The sequence below is a fragment of the Arachis ipaensis genome, chromosome B4 (genome assembly GCF_059453495.1).
Source record: "Arachis ipaensis isolate K30076 ecotype BB chromosome B4, ASM5945349v1, whole genome shotgun sequence".
NCBI classification, from domain to species: domain Eukaryota; kingdom Viridiplantae; phylum Streptophyta; class Magnoliopsida; order Fabales; family Fabaceae; genus Arachis; species Arachis ipaensis.
In genome coordinates, this window is record NC_142439.1 from 3,010,883 (window position 1) to 3,038,176 (window position 27,294).

At 35.1% G+C, this 27,294-nt stretch overlaps 1 protein-coding gene and 3 pseudogenes across 2 annotated transcripts; 3 read left to right on the forward strand and 1 right to left on the reverse strand.

Moving 5' to 3' along the window:
- Positions 1–1,709: 1,709 nt before the first annotated feature.
- Positions 1,710–8,941, forward strand: LOC148566467 (DExH-box ATP-dependent RNA helicase DExH3-like; annotated as a pseudogene). The gene is made up of 14 exons (XR_015880948.1): positions 1,710–1,823; positions 2,000–2,247; positions 2,780–2,875; positions 3,414–3,602; positions 3,700–3,859; positions 3,938–4,068; positions 4,280–4,453; positions 4,538–4,810; positions 5,290–5,484; positions 5,902–6,137; positions 6,445–6,593; positions 6,952–7,260; positions 7,576–7,686; positions 7,851–8,941. The product of XR_015880948.1 is annotated as a DExH-box ATP-dependent RNA helicase DExH3-like (transcript).
- Positions 6,573–8,116, forward strand: LOC148566468 (DExH-box ATP-dependent RNA helicase DExH3-like). Its single transcript, XM_088484264.1, has 4 exons — positions 6,573–6,593; positions 6,952–7,260; positions 7,576–7,690; positions 7,851–8,116. The coding sequence occupies exons 1-4, from the start codon at positions 6,573–6,575 to the stop codon at positions 8,114–8,116; spliced, it is 711 nt and encodes a 236-aa protein (XP_088340390.1).
- Positions 8,942–9,261: 320 nt separating the features above from the next.
- LOC148566469 (alpha-1,3-arabinosyltransferase XAT3 pseudogene) lies at positions 9,262–10,475 on the reverse strand (annotated as a pseudogene).
- A 120-nt stretch (positions 10,476–10,595) lies between these two features.
- On the forward strand, positions 10,596–12,819 carry LOC148566470 (protein DETOXIFICATION 16-like; annotated as a pseudogene).
- Positions 12,820–27,294: the final 14,475 nt, after the last annotated feature.

Consider the following 27,294-nt stretch of genomic DNA (forward strand, 5'->3'; position numbering starts at 1 on the left):
CTCCGATAAAACCACAAATTGATAAGAGATGTGGAAAAAGGTTGCAGAATAACACAAATTGGGGGGGGGGGGATTAAGAAACTCGTACCTGAAGAGTGAAGTGCTTAGAACGAAGTAGAATTTTTTGTTGTAATTGAAAGGAGATATACGGATCGCTGAGGTTGATGTGTACCGAAGGTTGAATAGCATTCAGGGTTCAGCAGCAACGGCAATGACCTGCCACTCAGACTTAGCTACCAGCTAGCACATGGGTCCAAAATCCCAACAAACCCTTCCGTAGATTATAGAATCCGCCACGATACTCGAGAAACCTAGCAGATTAACGCGATAGCGAAGAACAAGAACACAGATCGAATTGAAAGTGTAGTGCGGCGGGAGGGTAGTAGCTGACATGAGGACATCAAAGGAAAGATTTTTTGGCAGAGCCAATTGTGATGATGCTTAGTGTAGGAGGAACCCTAGCAGAGATTCTCTTCTTCAAAAGAATGGTTAAAAGAGAAGGGAGAATTTTAAAAAACTAAAAATATGAAGGGGTAGTCAAAAATAAAAAAATGGGGTTCTATTTGTAAATATTTTTTTATAGTTAATGATATTTTTATAGTCCCATATAGAGGTGGGAGTAAAGAATTCGTTGCCTAAAAATTAATTTTTAAAAGTAACTTATAAAAATTAACTTTTAAAAGATAACTTTTTAAAAGGGTCACGGATTTGTTACTCCCACTGAATTATATAACTAAATTTATTTATCCGTTAGTGCTTTCTTATTTTGAATTCATTTATCTAGTGAATGAGCTAAATATTACTTTACTATATTGGACTTCATTTTATCCTCTTTGTTTGTTCTTTTTTTTGCAGTAAAGAAATTTTACATCTGATTATTGAACCAACAATAGATAATTTTAGATAATTATATTCTAAATATAAAGCTCTAGAATATTCAAGTAAACTGGTCTTGAAAAATAAGTTTATTCATAATTGTTTTATGAATTTGAAACTAACACAGGATGACTTTTACTATGTTGGTTGTCTAAAATTGAAAGTGATCAGAAAATACTCTAGGCATTGAAGTAGTAGGAGAAGGTGCATATTGGTTTTCAAAAATTGGAGTAATATCTTAGTGTAATAATTGTTTTACTTTATTTTATGATTGATGTGTACTTTGTAACTTTATATGATTACATGTATTTAACTTTGATCGAATTATCTTAAAAAAAAAAAAAAAGATTAACTATATTAAAATAGTTCATATTCTAGAGATGTAATATAAGACTTCTTTTTTTTAACTAACATCCATGAAGTTTATCCACAGGTATGAGAGTGATAATTTTGAGAAAATAAGAGTGCACTTGAGAACAACATGTTAGCAGTTTTCAATACATAATCAGTTACTTAAAAAAAAAAAGAGAAAATATATTTATATCCTTGATGGTTCATTTTAAATCAGTGTGCAACTAAATTTTAAATTTTTTTATCATAGGTGACAAATTTTCAATAAATCATGTTTGGGTCTAATTTATTAAGCCTTAAAATAACATAAGAATTAAGAGACAAAAGAATAATTATTAAAAAAATAAGATAAGCAAGAGGGAAGGATACTCTTAAGAAATTTATATCATTTACAGGTCAAAATTAGCAAGTATAAAATAGTGGCTACCATATCAACCTTAATGTTATCATTATTTATAGGTTTTCTCAATTCTGTTTGTTAAATTCTGAACAAAATTACCCTGGGCAGCCGACAATATGCAAGAGTTGTTGTCTTTAGTAAAGCACCTCTGCCAAATTACCGCCCTGATTTGGATGATAAGCGTCCACAAAGAGAGGTATCACATTGCATTGATGTTTTCTGTTCATTTCCTTTTGTTTCTGCACTAAGAGTTATTAACAAACACCAGCCTTATTAATTGTTTGAACACTTTAAAAATTGTGATGTTTGGTAAATCCTTTATCCTCTTGCATGTTCATGCTCTGATTGACTGATTTTTCTGTGCTCTTGCAGGTAATCTTACCTTTTGGTGTTCATAGAGAAGTAGATACTCATCTCCGCGCCCATCTTTCACAAAAGCCTACAAAAAGGCTAGGTTTTTTTTTTATGATTCTTTGCATAGATCAAGTGATTCTGGAAGTATTCGCACCAATGACGGGATTTATGAGAAGCCAGTGCCTAGGATCCATAATTCTGTTGTCAAGGAGAAAATCCTTCAGCGGAGAAGTTTGGAACTGCGTATTAAGCAAGAAGATTGGCAGGTTTATTAACCCTATCTAAATTGCATCTTATTTTCCATTATATTCTTAGTTGGCATTTAAAGAGTGTTGTGCATTCTTTTTTGAATATCAACCAGTATTTAATTTGTGGTTTTTGGGTTCCGGCAATAAAAACATTTTTATTGCTGGTTCAATTCAAGTCTCATTCGTATTGTGAGTGGAACTTTATGAAATCTAGGTACAATTAACGACCTTATTGGTCTAGCCCTGATCGTTATTGTAATAGTTATATCTGTTATGTTTGAATACACTTTTAATGAGTAATAGTTCGTATATTAACAAATTTAAAAAGTTGTTTGTTTCATTGTAGTTCTTTTGACTGGAGTGTCATGAGCAATAGTTGAATATTCTAGATGTTTGTGAGTTTTGATTCATGTTATGTGGTTTCTGAGCTTGTTGACTTATAATTTGAGATGTTTGTTGATCTTCTCTATCTGTGAAAATTTGTGTGTATAAATGTCCTTGTACAAATTTAGCTTTTAGAAATTTATAACAGATGCTGGTTTATCCGTAGGGGTCTCCTGAAGGGCAAAGGATGCTCGAATTTCGTAGAAGTCTTCCTGCATTCAAAGAGAAAGATGCATTTTTGAAAGTCATTTCAGATAATCAGGTGAAAAGGGAAAAATGTGTCCCATGTGTTATGTAATGCTGTCACTGTCATATTACAATTCTTTCTGAGATTCATGCTTTGTTAGCACTGGAACCACAGTTACAAATTTAGTTAAGGGATGTGAAGTGAGTAATGACTTGTAAGAATGCAGCTATCCGTGATCGATTGTATGACTGTGACACGTTTGGAGAGGCATAGACACTGGAACATACATTTCTGGACAACATACATAATAGAGACTAATTTAGTTGTATAAGGTGCTATCAATCAGATCATGAATGGATGATATTCAATCTGATCAGCAAAATTTACCACAATAAAATACTCTGAATAATGTTTTTTTTTTAAATGTTATAGAGGTTAGTTATCAAATTGGCACAAGTTATAATTTCTTAGCAAGCTATAATTCAGAATTCGTGACATATGTTGCAAATTTTTTTTCTTATGTAGGACCATTTATTGCTGAGACTATGAATCCTGATATGCTTTTATTGAATGATAGTTTATATTAATTGGTGTTATTAATGAAAATTTGCAGGTCATTGTTGTCTCAGGTGAAACTGGTTGTGGTAAGACCACACAACTTCCCCAGTACATACTAGAATCTGAGACTGAAGCTGGACGTGGTGCTGGATGTAACATAATTTGTACTCAGCCTAGAAGAATATCTGCTATGTCTGTTTCTGAAAGAGTTGCAGCAGAACGTGGGGAGAAATTGGGAGAATCTGTTAGTTTGTGAAACTTTTGGGCTTTCTGGTTCTTGAAGTATCTGTTATACTTATGACTACTTATTAGCTTATATTATCTAATTTGTCCTTCTGAAGGTTGGCTACAAAGTTCGGTTGGAGGGTATGAAAGGAAGGGATACTCCTCTTCTTTTTTGTACCACAGGTGTATTATTGAGGAGACTACTAGTGGATAGGACTTTAAATGGTGTAACTCATGTTGTTGTTGATGAAATTCATGAACGTGGAATGAATGAAGGTAGTCATATATAACGTGTATTCCAGTGTTGTTGATTGCGATACAAGTTTACTTACCACTGGTTTTCACTTTTGTCAGATTTTTTTTTGATTGTCCTGAAGGAGCTTCTTCCTCGCCGTCCTGATTTGAGATTAATTTTGATGAGTGCAACCTTAAATGCTGAGCTTTTCTCTTCCTACTTTGATGGTGCTCCAACTATGCACATTCCTGTAAGCTCTAGACACAAACAGCTTATACCATATTCACTTTCTCTAAAAAATTTCTTTTATAAAATAAAGACAGCTCTTTTTTCAGTCAGGTCTCAGTAGTAGTTGCTTGTTAAATATTTCACGAAGTGTCATGCATAGATTTCTCATTTTGCTTATAGTTGTCTTTAAAAATACCCTTCTCCTTTTGATCTTATGGCCTGTGAAATTATAGGGTTTTACATATCCAGTCCGAGCAAGTTTTCTGGAGGATATTCTGGAAGTGACTGGATATCGGTTGAATCGTTATAATCAAATTGATGACTATGGTCAAGAAAAAACATGGAAAATGCAGAAACAAGCTTTAGCTTTCCGGAAAAGAAAGAGCCAAATTGCTTCTGCTGTTGAGGTGCGTAACTTGCCGTAACATTGTTGCTTTTATAGCTATTCTTTTTGGGTCTAATTCTGTTCATTTCTCTATGAGTTTGTATAGGATGCGCTAGAAGTTGCAGACTTCCACAGATATAGTCTACGCACTCGGGAGTCATTGTCCTGCTGGTGCCCTGACTCACTTGGTTTTAACCTTATTGAACATGTGCTTTCTCACATTGTCAAGAATGAAAGGCCAGGTGCTGTTTTGGTTTTTATGACTGGGTGGGATGACATAAACTCCTTGAAGGATAAGCTCCAAACTCATCCTTTGTTAGGAGATCCCAGCCGTGTCTTGCTTCTTGCATGTCATGGATCCATGGCCAGCACTGAGCAGGTAATGTTCATAGTAATAGGCTGGAAAGAAGCCAGCAAAAACAGTTGCCACATTCTAGTTTGCGATTTAATTCAAGATATCAAAGTGCTATATAGTTCCCCTCTTAAGCTTATTGAGGGTAAATATGGTATTAAAAATGGGTTTTTTTTACTGGCTTCGGGGAACAATTTTTTTTTTCAAGATTATTTGATTGTAGAAGGGGAGATATTTTAAAATGCAACTTGGAATCAAGAGTCTTGTAGAGCATGAATTTAATCTCATCCATTTACTGCTGCAGTTGCGTATCTAAGGGACTTACTTTGTTACGCTTGCATTTATTTTGCTGCGGAAGATGGGGGAGTGTTGGATTTCTTGTCATATTGAAGCGATTAACTGAATAACATCTGTGTCTCACCTTATATTTCTAGTCATATTTACGCATAGCAATGTATTTTCTTATAAATTTTGTTTGCTTTCCTGTTTTTTCTTTTCTTCTGCAGAGGTTGATATTTGAAAACCCTGAAGGTGGGGTGAGGAAAATTGTTCTGGCAACTAACATGGCTGAGACTAGTATTACCATCGATGATGTTGTCTTTGTGGTTGATTGTGGTAAAGCTAAAGAGACATCATATGATGCACTAAACAACACTCCTTGTTTACTTCCATCTTGGATATCAAAAGCTGCTGCCCGGCAGGTATTTTTTTTTTATTGTTTATTTAATTTTGTGGATATTGATTATTTACCCCTTTGAGGTTGAACATTGTCAAATTAAACTGGTTAAGGATGACCTAGAAAAATTGAGAACAATGTTAGAAAAACCGTTGATCCGTAGTTTTTTCCTGAAATTTTGGTTTTTCATCAGGTAATGGGATCAGGATCAGCTGTATTTTCTTTACAACAAAAATCTAATAATTTTAGATTGTAAATAATGTGTCAATTGGAACAGATGGAATTGTTGCTGTCACATGCACAGACATTCTTGTATAGTTTAGCTAGTATACAGATGTATATAGATTCACAATGTTTGATACTTTCCAAACTACTACTTATTATGAAGTATATGGATTTGATTATTTTGGTTTCTTAAAAGGTTTCAATTTCTTTTCTTTAGAGGAGAGGAAGGGCTGGTCGTGTTCAACCTGGTGAATGCTACCATCTATATCCCAGATGTGTTTATGATGCTTTTGCTGATTATCAATTGCCAGAACTTTTGAGAACACCTTTGCAGTCCTTATGTTTGCAAATCAAAAGTTTACAACTTGGAAGCATATCTGAATTCTTAGCTAGAGCTCTCCAGCCACCAGAGCCGCTATCGGTAAAATTTCATTGTGCATATTTTTGGAACTTGTGCTGAAATACGATGGTTGTTAATTAACTTCGTTACCAGTGACTTGTATACACTAAATTTTAATACATGTTCAACTTATATAAGTTTTATTTTATTTAATTAATTGTATTATCAATTCATTTGATTCTGCAGGTTCAAAATGCTGTTTAGTATCTGAAGAACCAGGTAGAAGAACTAGTACTTTATTGTTTCTTGCTCTCAACTTCCCTTCCCATTTATTCTTCCAACAAAGTTTCTCCTGTCATGGGTTTATCCAAGCTCTTCTTCCAACTGCTGATATTGTCATATTGATTTGTTACTTTCCAGGGCGCTAGTTGTCAATTCTTCCTGTGGAGCCCAAACTCAGCAAAATGCTCATTCTGGGCGCTATCTTCAACTGTTTGGATCCCATAATGACTGTTGTTGCTGGTCTTAGTGTAAGGGATCCATTTCTGATGCCGGCTGACAAGAAGGATGTAAGTCACCATGACTATCGTTTTCCCTTGACATTGGATGTAAATCTTGCTAGAAAAATAGTGGATTTATCATTTTTTATGTTATCATGTGATGACATCACTTGTTTTTTGGAATATTAATATTGGAACTAAAGTTTAACAATATCATCTGATTAAGTATGTTGGACCTATCAAGTATCAAGCATGCTCTCTGGTAGAGCATATTAATGTTGAGAAAAATGGCTTCTATTGATTCCTTTTTAGCGCTCAAATATTATCACTAATTTATCAAGTAGGATTAAAATAATCAATATGCTATGTGTGAGGCAGAAAAGGCTTAACTTTGTATTTAGTTGTTTTATATGCATGTTTCATACAGCTTGCAGAGTCTGCTAAGGCCCAGTTTTCTGCTCGTGACTATAGTGATCATCTTGCACTTGTCCGAGCTTATGAGGGTTGGAAAGAGGCTGAAGCTCAGCAAGCTGGCTACGAGTACTGTTGGCAAAATTTTCTTTCTTCTCAAACACTTAGGGCCATTGACTCCCTTCGAAAGCAATTCTGTTACTTGCTTAAAGATATTGGGTTGGTTGATCACAATTCTGAGACCTACAGTAGATGGAGTCATGAGGAGCATCTTGTCCGAGCAGTCATCTGTGCGGGTTTGTTTCCTGGAGTATCATCTGTTGTGGTAATCTCTTGTTTATGCTAATTCTACTTCCGTTTCCAATTTTCACTCTTCTTTTTCCCCCTCTTTTCATGTGTGTCAGTGTTTACTTTGGTACATCCATATGCGTCAGTGTATGTATTGTACTGCTCCAACATCTGCAGAATCCATTTTCTAATTCTACTAATGGTATTTTCATTAAAAAAACATGCCTGAGTGACACACACATACACAAGCAGGAGGCGTATGTGCTTCCTTACAATTGTGCTCCCTTTAGTTTGTACTCAGTTTTCCTGTTGATATGGGCAATTTGTGGTGAGCATATGATTCTTTTGACAGGATGGTCACCTAAAAATGTTGGGAGGTTATTTGGAATTTTTCATGAAACCTGAATTAGCTAACACTTACTTGCGGTTGAAGGGGGAGCTGGAGGAACTGATACAGAAAAAAGTATGTTCAATCCATTTGATCATAGTTTTTATTTTATTCCCGTACATCTCAAATTCTTCCAGCCATTATTCATTTGTGTAAAGACTTATTCTTCATTCAATTTTCAGTCTCTCCAAGTCCATGACATACTTATAATTTACTTTATGCTTTGCATGTTTTGCCAGCTTCTGAATCGCATGACGAGCTTCTTTCAGCTGTTAGATTGGTGATATCTGAGGACCACTGTGATGGCAGATTCATATTTGGTCGCCGGGCCACACCTGCACCCAAAGTAAAAGAGGCAACAAACTCCAAAAGTAGTGCTGGAGTAGAGGCTGAGAATTTTAAAAACCAGCTTCAGACATTACTTAACAGGGCTGGACATGAAGTGCCAACTTACAAAACAAGGCAACTGAAGAACAACCAATTCCGTTCCACCATCAATTTTTAATGGCTTGGATTTTGTTGGCCAGCCTTGCAGCAACAAGAAACAATCAGAAAAATCTGCTGCCGCTGAGGCTCTTCTATGGCTGAAAGGTGATATGCATTCTTCACACGATGTTGCCAGCCATATGTCTGTGCTTTTGAAAAAGAGCAACAAGAAAGATAAGAAAACTTCATCAAAACGTGCTAAATGGAGCTGACTCGAATCTACAAGATCTCTATCTTGGATAGATCATTTTTACGTGGTTTTTCACCGAGGAAGAACATGTTCATTTTCAAGGCACTGGTTTCATCTTTCCAGTCACAATTTCGACAGTAAGTGTATGGAGCTACTAATGGTGAGGGAACTAGAATCTAAATGTTACAAATCTGAGCCCTTGTGCCCTTTTTTAAGATCTGGGAGTCCTTGTTCTTGTAAAGGGTGATTCCATCCAGAATCTACCGAGTTTCAAAGCAAAACGGAAAACAGCTCTAGATTGGGAGGCTGAGCAGTTACCGTTCAGACTAAGGACACTAATCTATGCTGATCATGCATTCTTCCAATTCATTGTTTTTGATGTGGAAGTTGGAAGGCATATGTATCCACTATTCTTTAAAGTATATTGTAGCTGCTTAGGAAACAGGTTTACATTAATCAAGTTAGCCGATCATCCATTTGAATGAAATGTAGTATATGTATTAAGGGACTTGGTACACCTACAAACGATCTTTTACTTATAATTCCTTTCGTCTTTATATTGAAAGTAGCAGTGAAGTGAGAAATGTAAAGGGAAAATGCAATTCTTATACCATATTATTAATATAATGACTAATGAGGTGGCATTGGTGTTTACTTTTGGATGAAGAACAAATAAAGAAAAAGGTAATCTCAGAGAGTATTATTATACATTAATTATTTTTAAACCATTCCATAAATAAAGAAAAATAGATTAATAAGCAATTAGTCTATAGTTTCTTAAACCAAAGCTTAGTATCATCGCAGAAGCAGACTAACATTACGTTGAACTAATATGAATTTTTAATCGTATATTATGAGCACTAATGTTAAAATAATTACGTCATTATGTCCACATTTTAGTTCAAAGCTGGTGTTGCTATCCTTGTGGTGCACAAAATAAATGTGTAAATAAATGTGCACAAACCTATTGAGATCTAGCATTGTTCCAAATACAGAGACTTGAATCTTTCCCATCCAAGTTTCCCAATAGATGGGGGGTGCTTTATGATCATGTGATCTTGTGGATATTGCTGAATAAGAGTGCTTTCTTCCACACTTATCTTGTAATCCAAGTACTTTAGTCCCATATCCTTTGAGGGCAATTCAAAGTCATATTTAGCAAGCCATTCGAAACCAAACTACTTGTATCAAAACTGCATTCTCAGGAAGGAAAACAATGTTAGTGAGGCCAGCTCCATGAACTCCCAATAGCACATCACAAGAATTCACCACATTTGCAAAGCTTGACATGCTTCCACCAGCTTCCATTACGATCGCCTCGAATCCCATGCTTCTAGCCATCTTTGCTATTTCAGCTGTGTTAGTGAATGATCTTGTTCTTCTTCTTGAAAGAATCAAAAGCCTTGGCTGCTGCTTCTTATTCTTATTATTCTCATCTTCACCCTCCTCTCTCAATTAGATTGCATTAACTCTCTTCACTGAACAAGAGTCTCTCAGAAAACTCCTGAAGTCTTTCATGGAATAGGAGTACTTTTGAGGGTCAATGCTTAGTTCTTTTGGATACCTTTTGAGACCAACATTCACACCTGTGAAGCAGTGAACTTGGTCAACTTTGTCAATGTTCAAGACCTCATAATTGGACAGCTTACTGAGAATTGCTTGGTACTTAGAAATCCACCAAGGACGCATTTCGGACACAACAAATTTAACTTGTCCATTGAATTGTCTAGAAGTCAGAAACAGTGGGATGATGATGTCTGTGAATTCATGGAAGTGTTTGCCAATATAGCCTGAAGTAGAGAATATCACAGCTGGAATGCTGTGATGTTGTGTGCACTATGGGAATTTCATGCCATCTTTCACTGCCTTTATTGACCATTCTCTTACACACTTACACACCTCGTTGCTTCTGCATCGTCCTTTCGCGCATAAGGCCTTATGGTCCATGAGGAGTTTTCTGTCAAGATTGTTGTTTCAGGTCTCACAATGTAAACAGAGGGAGGATTTTCTGCGGTTCAATTGCAAGAATGATTAGCAGAGTAACCCGGACCGATTTAGCTTCCGATTTACCAATTTTACGGTAGAACCGGCCAGACCGATCCAGATTTGATAACCATGCGTAAAAGTTGTTTCTCACCTTCCCTTTATTCATGCGTGAAAGTTGCTTCCCACCTTCCCTATAACTCATGCGTGTAACATGATTCTACCATCTCTTCTTTCTTTTTATTTTCTCTCTTCAACAATAAAACCCAAAACGAAAGGATATCTTTTTTAATTTCCCATAAATTTCTCACAAACTTCTTGTCTCTAAATCTAGTGTAAAAATTAATCCATGGAGGGAGAACAGGATAATAATACCGGTATCTCTGGTGAACCTCGCGTGTCCCATGAAAACAAGTTAAGAACAATACTTAAAGAAATAAAAAAACAACTATATTTGGCAGCACCTTTAATTATGGTGCATTTTCTTAATTTTGCCATCGAACTTATTTCAATAATGTTCGTTGGTCATGTAAGCGTGTTGACTCTCTCCGGCGTTTCCATGGCCATTTCCTTTACTTCTGTCACTGGCATTGGTTTAGTGGTTAGTTCTTTTTACTTTCATCTCTTAATACTCTTTTTACGATTTCAACAATCGAATTTTTCTCTTCTTTTTTCGTTTATAATTTGGATTTGATAAAGAATTTGTTAAAAAATATTTAACACCAATCAGATCTGGTTACACCCCTCCATGGCATGAAAACTAGAAGCAAATTAATTCATTGCCAACTGTTCCTATTAAATCAACTAACTTTGTGTTCAACTCCTTGTTGGTTTCATATAATGACAGATGGGAATTGCAAGTACGTTGGAAACTTTGTGTGGCCAATCATATGGAGCCGGACAGCATCAGATGTTAGGCATACACACTCAAAGAGCCATGCTTGTTCTTACCATTCTTTGCGTACCCATCTCTATTGTTTGGGCAAATACAAAATCCATTTTGATTTTATTTGGCCAGGATCACGAAATCTCCACAGAAGCAGGAAGATATGCTAAGTTAATCATTCCATACCTTTTTGCTTCTAGTGTTCTTCAGTGTCAGACTAGATTTCTACAGACACAGAACATTGGAGTTCCAATGATGCTCAGCTCTGGAGTAGCTACTACACTGCATGCTGCTTTGTGTTGGGCGTTAGTGTTCAAAGCTGGCTTAGGGAGTACTGGAGCTGCCTTATCAAATTGTATATCGTATTGGGTGAATGTGTTGATACTTGCCTTATACATAAATTTTCTTCAAGATGTTCAGAAACTTGGACTGGATTTTCATTAGAGGCATTCCATAACATTCCTTCTTTTTTGAAACTTGCTATTCTTTCTTCTATTATGGTTTGGTAAGTTTCTACTAACTGTTGCTTTCCCCACCGTTACATTGTTCGAGATCCTCTACTAATGAGCTTTTGTTTGGTTCTCATTGTGCTGAACAGCTTGGAAATGTGGTCGTTTGAATTGATGGTTCTCCTAGGTGGTCGTCTTCCAAATCCAAAGTTGCAAACATCAGTGCTTTCTATTTGGTTAGTTCTCACAATTCTTAGCTACCAGCACTTTACATGTTATAGTGGATATTATTATTTGCACCGATCTAATAATAATTATTGTTGGAAATTTCAGTGTGAACACAGCATCAACTATTTGGATGATCCCGTTGGGATTAAGTGGAGCTATAAGGTAATTTAATTACTACTGTATGCTTATGAACATTTAGAATTTTGTGACAAATGTCGAAATCAAGTAAACGGTTGCAATTGCATAATTGTTTGTTTGTGTTGCAGCACTCGTGTATCAAACGAACTTGGGGCTGGTAATCCTTGGCCTGCACGTTTGGCAGTACGTGTAGTGTTAGTAGCAACCATTATTGAGGGTATCCTAGTTGCAACACTGATGATACTGTTACGCAATGTTTGGGGCCATGTTTATAGTAATGACGTACAAGTGGTTAGACACGTGGGACTCATGCTGCCAATTCTTGCAGCATCCAATTTCTTGGACGGACTGCAGGGTGTTCTTTCAGGAATTGTTAGAGGATGTAAAAAGCAGAAAATGGGTGCTTTTATTAACTTAGGTTCATATTACGTAGTTGGAGTTCCGTCCGCTATTGTATTGGCTTTCGTTTTGCATCTTGAAACAAAGGTATGTAAAATACCAAACTGAAATCTATTATTATTTGCGGAGTGTCTTAATTATTTAGGTACTGTGCAGGGACTCTGGTTTGGAATCATATGTGCCTTTGTTGTTCAAGTACTTAGTCTGATGATCATAACTCTTCGTATTGATTGGGAGAAAGAGGTGTCTACATTTTTTTTTCTTTTTGCTTTTTCTTTGAACTTTTAATTTTGCTTATTAGTTACTGATACGATTAAATTTGTTTTTTTTAGGCAAACATAACTACGGGAAGAGTTAATAATTCAGGACAGACAAGTACTGAAAGAGTTAATAATTTTTTTTTGGTGACTGAAAGAGTTAATAATTTAGTGACATCTAATGTATCCTAGCTGAATCAAAACTTAACTTAATTGATTCAATTTAAATAGAGTTATTTTAGGATATATATGTAAGATAATTTATTTTAGAATATTTATATAATATTAATTTTTATTTGATTTGCTTATATGATTTATCCTTTAATTTTTTATTATATAAAATATTAAAATTTAAAAATAATAAAAATATAAAAAAAAACTTAAAATAATTGTAATTATTTTAAGTTTTAAAATTTAAAATTAATTTTTATAATCTTCATCTTATTGATAGCTATGCTATAGAAAGTTTAGTACCGTTTTTTTTTAATAACAATCTTTTCAGCAACTTTTATATTATTAGGTATTTTCTATGGTGGTCAAAATTTATTGGTGGCCAAGGTGGCTAATGTTGTTAGACCAATAAGGAATAGACATTTGATGGGGATAATATTTGTTAACTCTGGTTATAACATTCTTAATGAGTGGCAATTGAGTAAAGTCCGTTAGGAATACACGTAACGTAAGCATATGGAGAGGGTTTCTTACTTAGGATCTCATCTTTCCAGTTTACTTTCAGGGACGAAGTCGTTTTTTTTTTTAAATAAATAAAAAATAGGTATAAACCGCATTCGATCATTTCAATTTGGGATTTTTTATTTAAATAAATAAAATAATATAATATTTATATATATAGATATGTTTATAAGAATAATATTTTTTATTATTTATTTTGTTTGCGTAAAAAATGTGATATTTATTAATATATTTTAACCTATAAATTATAAAAATCTTTACATGTATTTCGTTTACTCACGATTATGCTTTCTATCAATTTAATTTTTTTTTCATTCTAATTATTCGGCTAAAATTATTATAATATGAATTAGATCGGTTTATATTATTCTAACATTTTTTAATTTAATTTTTTCGTGTACATAGGAATAAAAAAGAAAGAACAACGAAAAAACATGACACGTGGAGTAATTCACATTGAATAATTTACCTTTAATAGTTATTAATATAGATTACAAAACATTGAGTAGTTATTGATTACGCGAATAAATTCACATTTTTTAAATTTGAATGAGTTATTATTTAAATTCAAAAATTTAGATTTTATCTCGTTTATATTTTATCATTGATTAACATTTTGGAATACTATTTAAATACATGTATTAAAATTTGGGCGAGATATTTAAAATATTTTGAAATGTAAAATTTAAAATTGGATTAAATTTAAAAATAAAAATTAAATCAATATAATTTAAATAATAATAAATTATAAATTTAGCTAATACGCGTTTTTATGACATAAGTTAAGATTATTATTAGTATAATTTTTTAAATATTCTATTTTAATTGAAGCACATCAATTGTATTGAAAATCAAACTTAATTTAAATCAGTAAATTACACAACACAATTTTTGTCATCAGTCAATTATAGAACAAAGAATAAGTTCCATTTTAATTTTAGTATATAAAAAACATTTTTCAATTGAAGTCCTTCGTTAAGAACTACAGTTCTTTGTTTGCAAGCTACTAATGGTGAGGGAACTACTATATAAATGACAGTAAGTGTATGGAGCTACTAATGGTGAGGGAACTAGAATTTAAATGTTACAAATCTGAGCCCTTGTGCCCTTTTTTAAGATCTGGGAGTCCTTGTTCTTGTAAAGGGTGATTCCATCCAGAATCTACCGAGTTTCAAAGCAAAACGGAAAACAGCTCTAGATTGGGAGGCTGAGCAGTTACCGTTCAGACTAAGGACACTAATCTATGCTGATCATGCATTCTTCCAATTCATTGTTTTTGATGTGGAAGTTGGAAGGCATATCTATCCACTATTCTTTAAAGTATATTGTAGCTGCTTAGGAAACAGGTTTACATTAATCAAGTTAGCCGATCATCCATTTGAATGAAATGTAGTATATGTATTAAGGGACTTGGTACACCTACAAACGATCTTTTACTTATAATTCCTTTCGTCTTTATATTGAAAGATGTAGTAGTGAAGTGAGAAATGTAAAGGGAAAATACAATTCTTATATCATATAACTAGTGCATCGACCCGTGCCATGTACGGGGATGGTACAAAAATAATAAAAAAATATTAGATATATCATATATGTTAATTAAAATTGAAAGGCATAAAATTAGTATTTAATTATTTTAAATAATGAAAAACTATTAACTAATATATATATAATTAATTTTTACAATATATAAATTATTTTTTTATAATAATTTAATTAAAATAATTTTATAATGGTAAATAAACTATTAAAAATAAAAAAATACTAAAATCTTAAACGTATCTTATATTGTCCTCAGCTAATTTATTTTTGTTTTAAGTTCCAAGATTTAGTTTCAAAATTTGTATAACCTAAATTCTATTATTAAATACAAAAAGAATAAATTTTATAGTGATGTAAATTATTCCTTCATTTTTAAAATTTTTAACAATAGAATGATCAATCTGTATATAAAATATACATTAAAAAAATAAGTCTTCTAACTATTATTTAAGATATAGTATTCAAATCAACTAAAAAAAATTCAACATCATCACTCAACTTTTAGAACTGACCATTTTGTCTCTAAAATCGTTAATATTAAGCGCCCTGTTTTGCTCGACATTATGTCATTTTCCTTACTAAATCACGTTCTCGTAACATTCAACTCATTGATTTTCCTTTCAAAACTGGTTTAATCTCAATCTTTTTTAATTTGGCTCTGACTTTTCTATCACGTTTGACCACAACAAATAGATCCTGAAATATATGCCTAAGGCTAATTATTTTGTGCTTCAAAAACTGCAGTTTACATGTTTTTTGGCTTTTATCCATTCAATTATATTCTTATTATCTAACACCAACTTCAAATAGTCAATTCTGACATGTACAACATTTACCAATAAATTTGCAGTATATTTTTATTAATTTTTTTTGTACCATATTTTCCATCATGTACACTACTTTCAATTTTATTTTAGACTATTTATCTTTATTAACATGATCCTTTTAACACCTAATAGTGCAAAATATCCAAATCCAAACATGAAGCAACATACTATTTCATTGAAATCATCCATAATAATTATTGTTGGGAGGCAAAAATAAAAAGTGTAGTGAAAAAAAAAAGTAAAATAAAGAGGAAAATTTTATTTTATATGCCAAAAAAAATACTAAATAATGGAAAGAAAAAGAAATCAAAATTGAATAACAATAATTAATAATAATAAAGAAATTAAGTTTTTAAGCTTAAATCAGTTGTAAAATTTTAATGACCCTATTATCTTCTAAAACTCTCTTTCATCTATAGGAATCACTACATACTTTAAATCCACTGGTGCTCCCTTAATTGAACAAAGTATAAAATCAATCATTGCATTAACACAAAAAATTAAAATAAAACAAAATAATTATTATAAGATAAAGATACATTACTCGAAATTAATCCTATTTTTTATTTTCTGAGTACAATTCAAAATATACCTAATCCCAAATTAACAAAACTAAACTCAAACTCAACTACATCCATAGTTTAAATTCGAGGGCTAAACAATCTTAAATGTTTTAGCCAATAAATCAAATATTAATAAAAAAATCTGAAAATAGAAAAAATAAATAAAAATAAGGGGTGATGGCTTAAAAGATTCTACAATAGTTTTCTGAAAGGAGAAAAAGAAAAAGATTAGAACCAACAATGATATAAAGTACCATTCAAATTGCAATAAATCTAGACAAAGCAAAAGAAATCAAAATATCAAATTTAGAAAATGAATACATGAATGCCTGAATCATATGTATTTAGCTAATGGTTGTAGCAACCAAAAACATGTAACAAACATATAAGCCAAATTGAGGACAAATTAAGAAAAAAAAAATATATGCTATAGCAACGCAGATTCAGAATAGATAAAAAGTAACAAAGCGTATTCAAGAGAGAGTAACGAAAAATATACTATTAACAACAAAGAATTAATATTTTCGAAAAAAAAAGATACTTTCATAAAGTCAAATAGTTAGTCGGAATATAAAATGGAAAAGTACTAACATATAAGAAATGATACTTGGTGCAATAAAGCTATATAAATCAGCCAAATAACTTCAACTTGTGATAGAATCATCTGCACTTTTCAAAAATTTGGGAAAAACTGAATTAAAAGATAAGAGAAAAAAGGCTAAAAGCCTAAGACTAATGCTAAAACTGTATTTGGATGAAACACTTCTAATCTTCAAACTCAACAAAAATGAGTAACATACTAAAAAATATGTTTTAATTTTAGCAACGTTTTTAATTTTTTGCCAAAGTTGCATAAACATCATAGCATATACCAATTAATTTACTATATTATATATATATAACGTAACACACTTTCATGTGTGTGCAGAATGGAAATGCAGTATTGGACGATGAAACAGATCAAAAGGGAATGGTAGATTATGCATGGGACGTGAATAAATTGCTGTAACCAAGTTAAATACTGCATGTTGACATTCATTTTCATGTAGCTCACTGGTCTCAAATTCTCATAGTTTTCAAATTTTATTGACTAACATTAGTTTTGAATGTGGAATCACCAAAAGAAGCCATTTAGATAAAGAAAAAATTAGTAAAATTGTGTGTTGAGACAAAATGAGTTAGAGTCATTCTCCTATATCACATTACACAGAGAGCATTTTGAATAGGGCTGCACACGGATCGGATCGGATCGGATCGGATATAGCCTAAAATTCTATCCGATCCGCACTGCACTCATCGGATCGGATCGGATCGGATACGATATCCGCATTTTTTTTAGGCCGGATCCGATCTAATCATGTAGATCGGATCGGATCGGATATCGGGTATATCCGCATAAATTAAAAAAAAAAAACTATTTTAAGATTTTATTTGGCTGTTTTTACAAAAAAAAATCCAGAAAATTTATTTTTTATCTGTTTAAGCCTATTTACTCATAAAATATTATCAATAATAGTTCTCTTGAATAACAAAAACAAAATAATAACACAAGATTTAAGTTTAATTATTCTAAGTTGAAGTACAACATAAAAAAATTAAAAATAAAATATCATAAAATTCATAAAATAACACACTAAAATTCATATCACATTAGGGTTTACTTTCTTAAACTATGCTATTTATATGTGATATGCGGATATGCGGACTTGCGAATCGGATCCGCGGATATCACTGCCGAATCCGCAATCCGATCCGATCCGATGGTTCTGCGGATCGGATAATATCCGCAAAATTCGGATCAAATGCGGATAATTATCGCGGATATGCGGATATTATCCAATCCATGTGCAGCCCTAATTTTGAAAGTGAGCCATCCCAAAAATATTCATTTTTAAATGAAGTTTAACATGGTAAACCAAATAGGCATGCAAATGAAGTACCTCATAACAGCAATGGATATGAAGTTCCTTTAAATTCCTACAGCCAATAGGTATACCAAATATAGCACCATCCCCAAGGCTTGAGTAATCTTCCTGTTGAAGAGTTTATAGGAACTTGCATCCTTCTCCATCCTGAAGAAGACCAACATCAATAATTCTTTGATAGTAAAATAATGCCAACTCAATAAGACGTCTGCCGATAGAAAGCTGAGCTTAGCACCACAAACGATAAATAAACAGAGAAACACACATAGCAAGCAATGAAAAACTTGACCAAATGTAAATATAAAGAGGCCAAACATGTGTCCCATGCTTCCTTATGTTGCCTATTTATTGAATGGTTAATTCATTCCTTATTTTACATACATACTGGCAAGATCCTTCCATGGATTCTAGTCCCAAACCTCGAATGTTGTGGCATCCATTGACTTCAAGATGTGCAAGTTCCTTGCATCCGGTAGCAATTGCTTCCAAACCCTTGTGACTTAATATTAGATTTCTTAACTTCTTGCATCCATTACCAATAGCAAACAAACCCCTGAAATTAACCATTATTCAAAGAAAGGATATCACTAACTAAAGCAGAAAAAAATGATAGAATTCTTGACAGAATCCAAAATTTAACAATCGGAAATGTGAGGAACGATTGTGCAATTGCATGCAACACTTAAGGGTCATGCAAATGGAGCTAAATAAACAATACAACTAAGCTTATCTCACTAAATGTGCTTGAATAGTATCAAAGCAGTATCAACATTATAAATAACATGTTAAATCATATAATGATTGGTTGCATGATAATAGTTGAAAGACACAAAGCATCATATGGTACATGCAACATGGTTAATAATTTAATAAAAAATAGCAGCATTCGTTTACATATATGGTGCATTCTTTCTAATTTACAATCCTCGGGATCTGATCATTCTTGCTTATATTTTCATTCTTGACTATCTGGTTAAAAACAAAACCAGAAAACTTATTGTCTCCACTTCCTTTATATTTTCCATTAGAGTAATAACTAAGAATGCAAGTCAGAACATAGGGTAGAAAAGGAACATTCCAAAATTCTAAAGAGAAATGATATATTAGCAATACAAAATTTATGTCAAAGAGATACATCTTGTAATGATGATAGCAGTGACTGCATATTGGTTTTTTGTTTTCCTGCAGCTCATCTCTTTATCTGAACATCCATACAATCACTTAGGTTCTCTGCCAAATCAAAATCAAGTCTCACAAAAAAAATTATCATCAACTACAAACCCAATCAATTAGTGAGACTTTAAGTAATAAGCCAAACTGAAAGTGTGACCCATAAATCTTACAATGACAAAAATAAAATACCTATAAAATACATAATAAATCATCAATAGTTTACTTCATTAGCAAGCTTCAAATACGATATACCCTTGTAAAAATTTCAGATTCATCATTCATCTAATGCATTTGGTCCCTAAAATTTTAAACACATTATATAAAACTAAGAGACATGAATCATAAGATAGTACTTACAATAACAACAACAACAATAATAATAATATTAATTTCATTTTATTTACCCAAAAAAAGAAAGATTAAATATAACTAAGTGCTAGTATCCATGTAAAAAGTAGCTTCACGTGAGTAATTTTGTATTAACGATTGATGATTATCTTTGGCTCTTTTGGAGCTTATAAGAACAAAAGGAACTCCCATTTTGAAGCAGAAGTGAGGTAGGCGTTGTGCATACAAAAGCAATTATACACAAAAATGCATTACGAACCATAAAGCTATCACAAATACTAACTGATGAGTGACTTCAACATCCATTCACGCTTGAAAATGTAATGCAAACCAAAAGGTAGACCACCGGAGAAACCCTCAACTCTACCCTTCCAATCACTCAAAACCCGTGACTCATTGCCCTAACGTAGTGGAGGATGCCGCAAAGAGCAAGAAAACTAAGGAAACCTTAGCAGGGGCATTCCTTGCAACTTGCAAGGTCTAACTGCATCTTCTGCAATCGAAAGAGGAAAATTTGCAACGTTGAGGAACATATTGGAAAGAAAAAAACGAAGAAGAAATTAGAGTATTACCTAGTAAGGTAGAGCATCAGAGAACTGCTCGAGGCGAAGGTACATCTCACCAAGGGATTGGCAGGTAGGGAGCAAGTCATTTCCCAGCAAGTATTTTAGCAGAACTTCATAATCGATTCGGATTCAGAGCCATTTGAAGGCTTCGACGTATCTCTTCTGTTCCTGTGAATGTCGCCAATGACGTTGACCCAACGCACCTCCTTGCGGCGATTATCTGAGCCCTAGCGCTCCGGTATGCACTTCCTTCAGCTCTGAGTCCTGGAACGGCATCACTAAATGACTCAGAAAGGTTGTCCGGTGATAAAGATATCTGAGACGATGAAGAATAAGAAAAGAACAGAAAAATAGAATCAGATAAAGAAGAAAAGAACCCTTCATTCTCTTGCTCATATGCTATTCCTTGATCTATTGACGACCCTGAAAAGATGCCAGCACACATTATTAAGCACAAAGCAAGATGTTAGATATGGCATGAAATTAAAGAGGGATCATTGAAATATAGATTCAAAAAAATAGAATACAAAAAATGAGGTGAAAATCGGTAACATACCGTCGCTGGTAGGAGAAGGAGCAGTGGGTGGCTTCTGGGTTTGAATAGAAGTTTGAGAAGGAAAAGGCGACAATGAGAGTGGCAAGCATGGGTTTGAATAGAAGTTTGAAAAGGAAAGGGCGACAATGAGAGTGGCAAGCATGATATCTGAAGAAGAAGAGAGAAACAGAAATAGATAATGGAAAAAAAACTGAAGAAGATGAAAAAGATAGAAGTGGTGAAATTGAAGAAGAAGAAAGAGGAGCCGAAGAGAAAAATAAAAACAAAAACAAAAATAATTGATGGAATATTATTCTTTTCTAATTTTTAACTTTGAATTCAAACTTTGAAATATGAAATTTAGGGCAATGTTAATGTTAAATAATGACATTATGTACATGAATGATAAATCTATGAGAGAGAATATGGCAAGAAGGGTATAAACGCCGGCACAAACGCCGTCGAACCTGTCTCTGCATCTGCCTCCTCCTTGGTTGCATACCTTGACCCATTCCACAATTTGCTTTAGCATGCATGACCATCATCACATCCTCCCCCTTATTCACCACCGTGATAAACTCCACGGTGACCAGTCAGACCCATGCTGCCTTATACTCCTCCACCATCATAGTCGACGTCGCCACCGCTTTTACCTTCGTAACCCTTATCACCACCGCTGCCGTCCCTTCCACCGCGACGACTTCCCTGAAGGTTGGAGCCGTCGGGTACAATGACAGCAACTGCCTTCAAACTCTATAATCTCCACCTTCAGGGGAGATTAGGAACAAAAAGAACTGAAGAAGAAGAAGAAGAAACCGAAAAATAATATCAGTGAACGGAGATACGAACTGAAGAGGAAGAGGAACCAAATATGATGATGAAAAAGAAGGAGAAAGAAAAATAGCAATTGAGACTAGAGGGAGAATGCAAATGATGGGTATGAATATCTTTTTCAATTTTGATTCTGAATTCAAAATTCAAAAATTGAATTTTTGTGCCCAATTGTTGTATTGTGGCAAGTGACAACAATGACACGGGATGGGAGAGATGAGGTTCATGTAAGAGGAAGGAATGATTGAAAATGAATCTGGAGCATGCCATGTTGGATTTTCACTACCGAAAAAACCTTGTTTTAAAGGATAGGATAGGATAGGATTATAGGATAGGATAGGATGAGGTGGCATTGGTGTTTACTTTTGGATGAAGAACAAATAAAGAAAAAGATAAATCTCAGAGAGTATTATTATACATCTAATACAATTCTTCTAATAGAGGGTTTCAAGTTAGTGGAATTTCACGCTGTCAATGCTCTCAGCTATGGAGGTACTATTTATGATATGTCCATTGTTAGAAATAAGAGACCAAACTAAAGAAAGTGTTTTGTGTATATTCAGTCTGATGAAAAGTACAATATACAAGGGGTATTTATAGGTGCTAAATGAATCAAAGTAATAAAGGCATAGAATCCTATAATTAATATACAGATATGCTATATAAATATAAACAATACTAATTGATCTAAATTGATTCTAATGATTCTCTAACATCCCCCCTCAAACTCAAGTGGGAGCTAAGGATACCCGCTTGAGTTTGGATAACAAAGTCTGAAAACGAGTCGGGTGATGAGCTTTCGTGAAGATATCAGTAGTCTGATCCAGTGTTCCAATAGTAATGAGACGAACAGCATAAATAAGGATACGTTGCCGAACAAAGTGACAATCAATTTCAATGTGTTTGGTGCGTTCATGAAACACATCATTATGTGCAATCTGAATAGCACTGCGATTATCACAAAAAATATCAGTAGGAGACGATTGAGGAGCACCCAGATCTTCGAGAAGCCAATGAACCGAGATAACCTTAGCAGTGGTGTCAGCGAGGGCACGGTATTCAGCTTCTGTGCTTGAGCGAACAGTGAACGTTTTCTTCTTAGCACGCCAAGAAATGAGAATGTCGCCAAGAAACAAACAGTAACCAGTAGTAGAATAACGATCAGTGGGATCACCAGCCCAATTAGCATTGGAGTAAGCCTAAAGAGACAAAGAGGAATGGGCAAAAAAATAAAGGCCATGAAATATAGTGCCTTTGATGTAGCGAAGAATGTGAAGAACTGCCGCATAGTGAGTAGTACGAGGAGCTGACAAGAACTGGCTAAGTACATGAACCGGATAGGCGATGTCTGGTCGGGTGACAGTCAAGTAGACGAGACCCCCAACTAACTGTCGATAGAGAGTCGGATTATCCAAAATAGTGCCATCCATAGGGGTAAATCGAACATTAGGCTCAAGAGGAGTAGACTCAGTGTGACTATCTGTAATCCTAACACGAGCAAGAAGATCTGAAGCATACTTAGCCTATGATAGATAGATGCCATCATCGGTGGAGATGACCTCGAGACCAAGAAAATAGCTGAGAGAACCAAGATCTTTCATCTCAAAGGTATGGTGAAGTGAGGCATTGAGATCAGAGATACCATCAACATCATCTCTAATAATGATCATGTCATCAACATACAAAAGTAGAAGAACAACTCCACGTTCTCTTTTACGAATGAAGAGGGCATTCTCATGAGGGCTAGAAGTAAAACCAAGACTACATATGGTAGTGCTAAACTTGTCAAACCATTCACGAGGAGCTTGCTTAAGTCCATAAAGTGCCTTGCGAAGGAGACAAAACTTACTAGCAGGACAAGGATATCCCGGAGGTGGTCTCATATAGACTCTCTTTTTCAAACCCCATTAAGAAATGCATTCTTCACATCCATCTTACTGAGAGACCATTTTTTAACCGCGGCAATGACAAGAAGAGCTCTAACAGACATAAGACGAGTGACAGGAGCAAAAGTCTCTTCATAATCAATACCATACTCTTGCGTACAACCTTGAGCAACCAGGCGGGACTTATAACGGTCAATAGATCCATCAGAGCGAGTCTTGATCTTGTATACCCATCTACTGCCCACAACTTCCTGATCAGAAGAAGGATCAACCAAATCCTAAGTGTGTGCTTTTTCAAGTGCCTGTATTTCTTCCTGCATTGCTTGTTGCCAATTTGGATTTGTGGAGGCTTCTCTGAATGACTTAGGTTCATGTTGATAAAGGATAGTAGAAAAACAATGATAATCAAGAAGATGAGGAGGAGGATTCCTTACCCTAGAAGAACGAGCGGGAGGAGGAGGCATCACGGTAGAAGCATGATCATCGTCCGGTTTGGAATCATCGGGAGATGGAGAAGGCGGAAGAATAGGAGGCTGTGGAGGGTCACTCGAGATAGAATCTGTAGAATCATCACTAGGAAAAAGATCAACATTGGGGTTAGTAAACAAAGGTGATTGAGTAGTAGGAATTGACTCAAAGGATGAGAACTGAGAAAACATGTGATGCTCCCAGAAGACAACATGACGAGATATACGAATGCATTTAGAGAGAGGATCCCAACAACGATAACCCTTGTGTTCAGTGCCATAACCAAGGAAACAACACATGTGAGCTCGAGGTTGAAGTTTACTATGTTCATGAGGATGAAGAAGAACAAAACATACACAACCGAAAACTCAAAGAGAACTATAATCTGGGGAGGTATGATAAAGATGCTCAAAGGGAGTAACATTACCAAGAACAGAAGAAGGGAGTCTGTTGATAACATGAACAACAGTAAGAACAGCTTCACCCCAAGTACGCTCAGGACACGAAGAAGAAAGGAGCATTGCACGGACGGAGTCAAGAATGTGACGGTGTTTGCGTTCAGCTCTACCATTTTGTTGAGACATACCAGGACAAGAAAACTCAAACAAAGTACCCTGTTTTGCAAGAAAGGTTAAGAGTTCAGAGTCATGGTATTCCATAGCATTATCACGTCGGAAAACCTTAATGACCTTGGAAAACTGAGTTTTAATCATAGTAGCAAAGTTGATATAGATCTGAGGTAACTCATGGCGATTAGTCATCAAAGAAACCCAAGTAAAACGAGAATAATCATCAATGGAAACGACAAAGTATCAAGCTCCTCCCATAAAGGCAGTGGGAGCCGGGCCCCAAACATCAGAGTGAATGAGATCAAAAGGAGAGCAAGCAAGAGATGAATTATTGTGAAAAAATAGAGCAGGTTGTTTGGCAGTTTGGCAAGAAATGCAATCAAAAGATTCATTTGGAACCTGACCTAAAACACCCTGAGACACAAGAGGATGCAGTTTTCCTAATGAGGTGTGGGCAAGACGTTGATGCCATAAGTGAAGGGTAGAGGGAGAAGAAGCAGCACAGAGATTTGGTATAGGAGGAATATGAAGATTCTCGGGTTCAAACAACCTTCCGATCTTACGTCCAGTTCCGATGATTTGTCCCGTCCGAGGATCCTGTACACAACAACCAGAAACGGAAAAAGTGACTTCAAAACCCAGATCAACAAGTTGACCAACAGAAATAAGATTAAAGTTTAATTTAGGAATATAATAAGTATCAGGAAGAATAAGAGTTGACTGAGATATAGAACCCTTGTGTGTTGCGTGCAAGAGGGAGCCATTTGCAGTATTGACAGAAGGTCCATTTGTAGTGGTAGACAGGGACGAGAAACTATTACACAACGGAGACGTGATTAAAGCAACCCGAGTCAAAGTACCATTTAGAATTACCTGGAAGGGTCGAAAAAGCAACAGGGGTATTACCAGAAATGGAGAGAAGACGCTGAAGAAGAGATGCAATATCAGATAGAGAGACAGGAGACATGTTGAGTGGATCAGGACGTGGTGGGCGAGTAGGGCATGCAGTAATTAAATGTCCCAAGAGCTTGCAGTAATAGCAGAATAGCTGTGAACAATGGTAGCTAATATGACCTTTCTGGTGGCATGTGCGACATTCAACAGAAGGACAGTCGGAGAAGAGGTGCCCAGAACGGTTACACTTTCGACAGAATTTATTCTTTCTGTCTCTGGCAGCAAAAACATCTGACTTTTCTATAATAGTAGTCACATAGATCAAGGAGAGGAGAGAAAACTGCAATTTTAGAGCAGAAAATGAGAAAACGGATGGCAAAATTGGAAAGAGCTCACCAAAAAACCTCAGGGAGGGTCCCACTGTCGAACACGTCAGCGGCCACGTCAGCTGCTTTGTCAGCTGAGCAAGACACGTGGCAACACGCGACAGGAGGAGGAGATGCGTCAGCGCTGACGTGAGCACGGAGCTGGCAGCGGGTCGGATAATGCGGGTCGGTCCGAGTCGGGCCGGACGCGAGCTGGGCGGATCTGCATGGGTGCTAGCGACGACACGTGGCGCTGTCTGGGACCGTTGATCCTGGGCGTGGATCCAATGGTTCTGGATGGCGTCTGAGGAGAGAGAACCTGAAGCGGTGACCGAACTTCTGGCGGCGCGTGAGGGCGCGTCCAGCGGCGAGGTTGGCAGCGTTCGAAAGCTTGCAACAAATAGAAGATGAAGGTGGCGGCGGTGACGAAGAAAGGCGTCGGGAAGAAGTCAAAAACGGAGAACAAAGTACTGCCGGTGAAACAAGATAACGGAGGTAGAAACTAATTGTTTCTGAAAAAAGAATAACCTAAGCTCTTGATACCATGTTAGAAACAAGAGACCAAACTAAAGAAAGTGTTTTGTGTATATTTAGTCTGATGAAAAGTACACTATACAAGGGGTATTTATAGATGCTAAATGAATCAAAGTAATAAAGGCATAGAATCCTATAATTAATATACAGATATGCTATATAAATATAAACGATACTAATTGATCTAAATTGATTCTAATGATTCTCTAACATCCATCATCATTCACATGGCATGCAATGATTCATACATACACAAACATTAGTTAATTGGTTCATTTCATATTTTTATGCCTTCTGTTTTTATGCTTAGTTATGCTTCATTTCATAGTTTTATGCCTTCTTTTTTTATGCTTGGTTATGCTTTAGAGTCTTTTTCTAGAAGATACTTCAATGTATTCTTCCTTTCTAACAATTTTTTCCCTTTATTTCTCCCGCTCTTAATTTTGACTGACCAGAAATCACAAAAAATCCTGAAATTTAAAATTTTTTGAAATTCAAATTAACCTATATGTCATATTCTCCAATTCTTCAACTCTCTAAATCTTCCTTTCTTCTATTACGAGCTTGATATTAAAGAAGGAAGAAGGTAGAGAACAGAATCCATGGACGCACAAGACTGTTGATGCCGCCGCACCTCATGGCTCCAACGTTCAGTGGAATCGTGGTGATTAAAGAGACAGCAACGGTGGTGGTAGGGGTTATGGCGGTGGATGAGGTGGGACCGCTATGGTGGTGGAGGAGGCTTGGTGGTGGTGGTTGCAATGGTCACGATAGAGTTCGTGGTGGTTGTTAATGTGGTGGTGGTTGGTACGGAGGAGGAAGAAGAGAGTAGATCAAAGAACGAATTGAGCGGCAGGCACAGAGAGCACATGCAGCGAGACTAAGAAAGCAGAGAGCACAGCAGCAGCGACAAGAACATAGCGGTGAGATCTAACCGGCAGCCAATCC

Coding starts and splice junctions, on each gene's coding strand:
- LOC148566468 (XM_088484264.1), top strand. CDS start 6,573: ATGCCGGCTGACAAGAAGGAT. Junction 6,594..6,951: donor TGCCGGCTGACAAGAAGGAT/GTAAGTCACCAT, acceptor TGTTTCATACAG/CTTGCAGAGTCTGCTAAGGC. Junction 7,691..7,850: donor ACTGATACAGAAAAAAGTAT/GTTCAATCCATT, acceptor ATGTTTTGCCAG/CTTCTGAATCGCATGACGAG.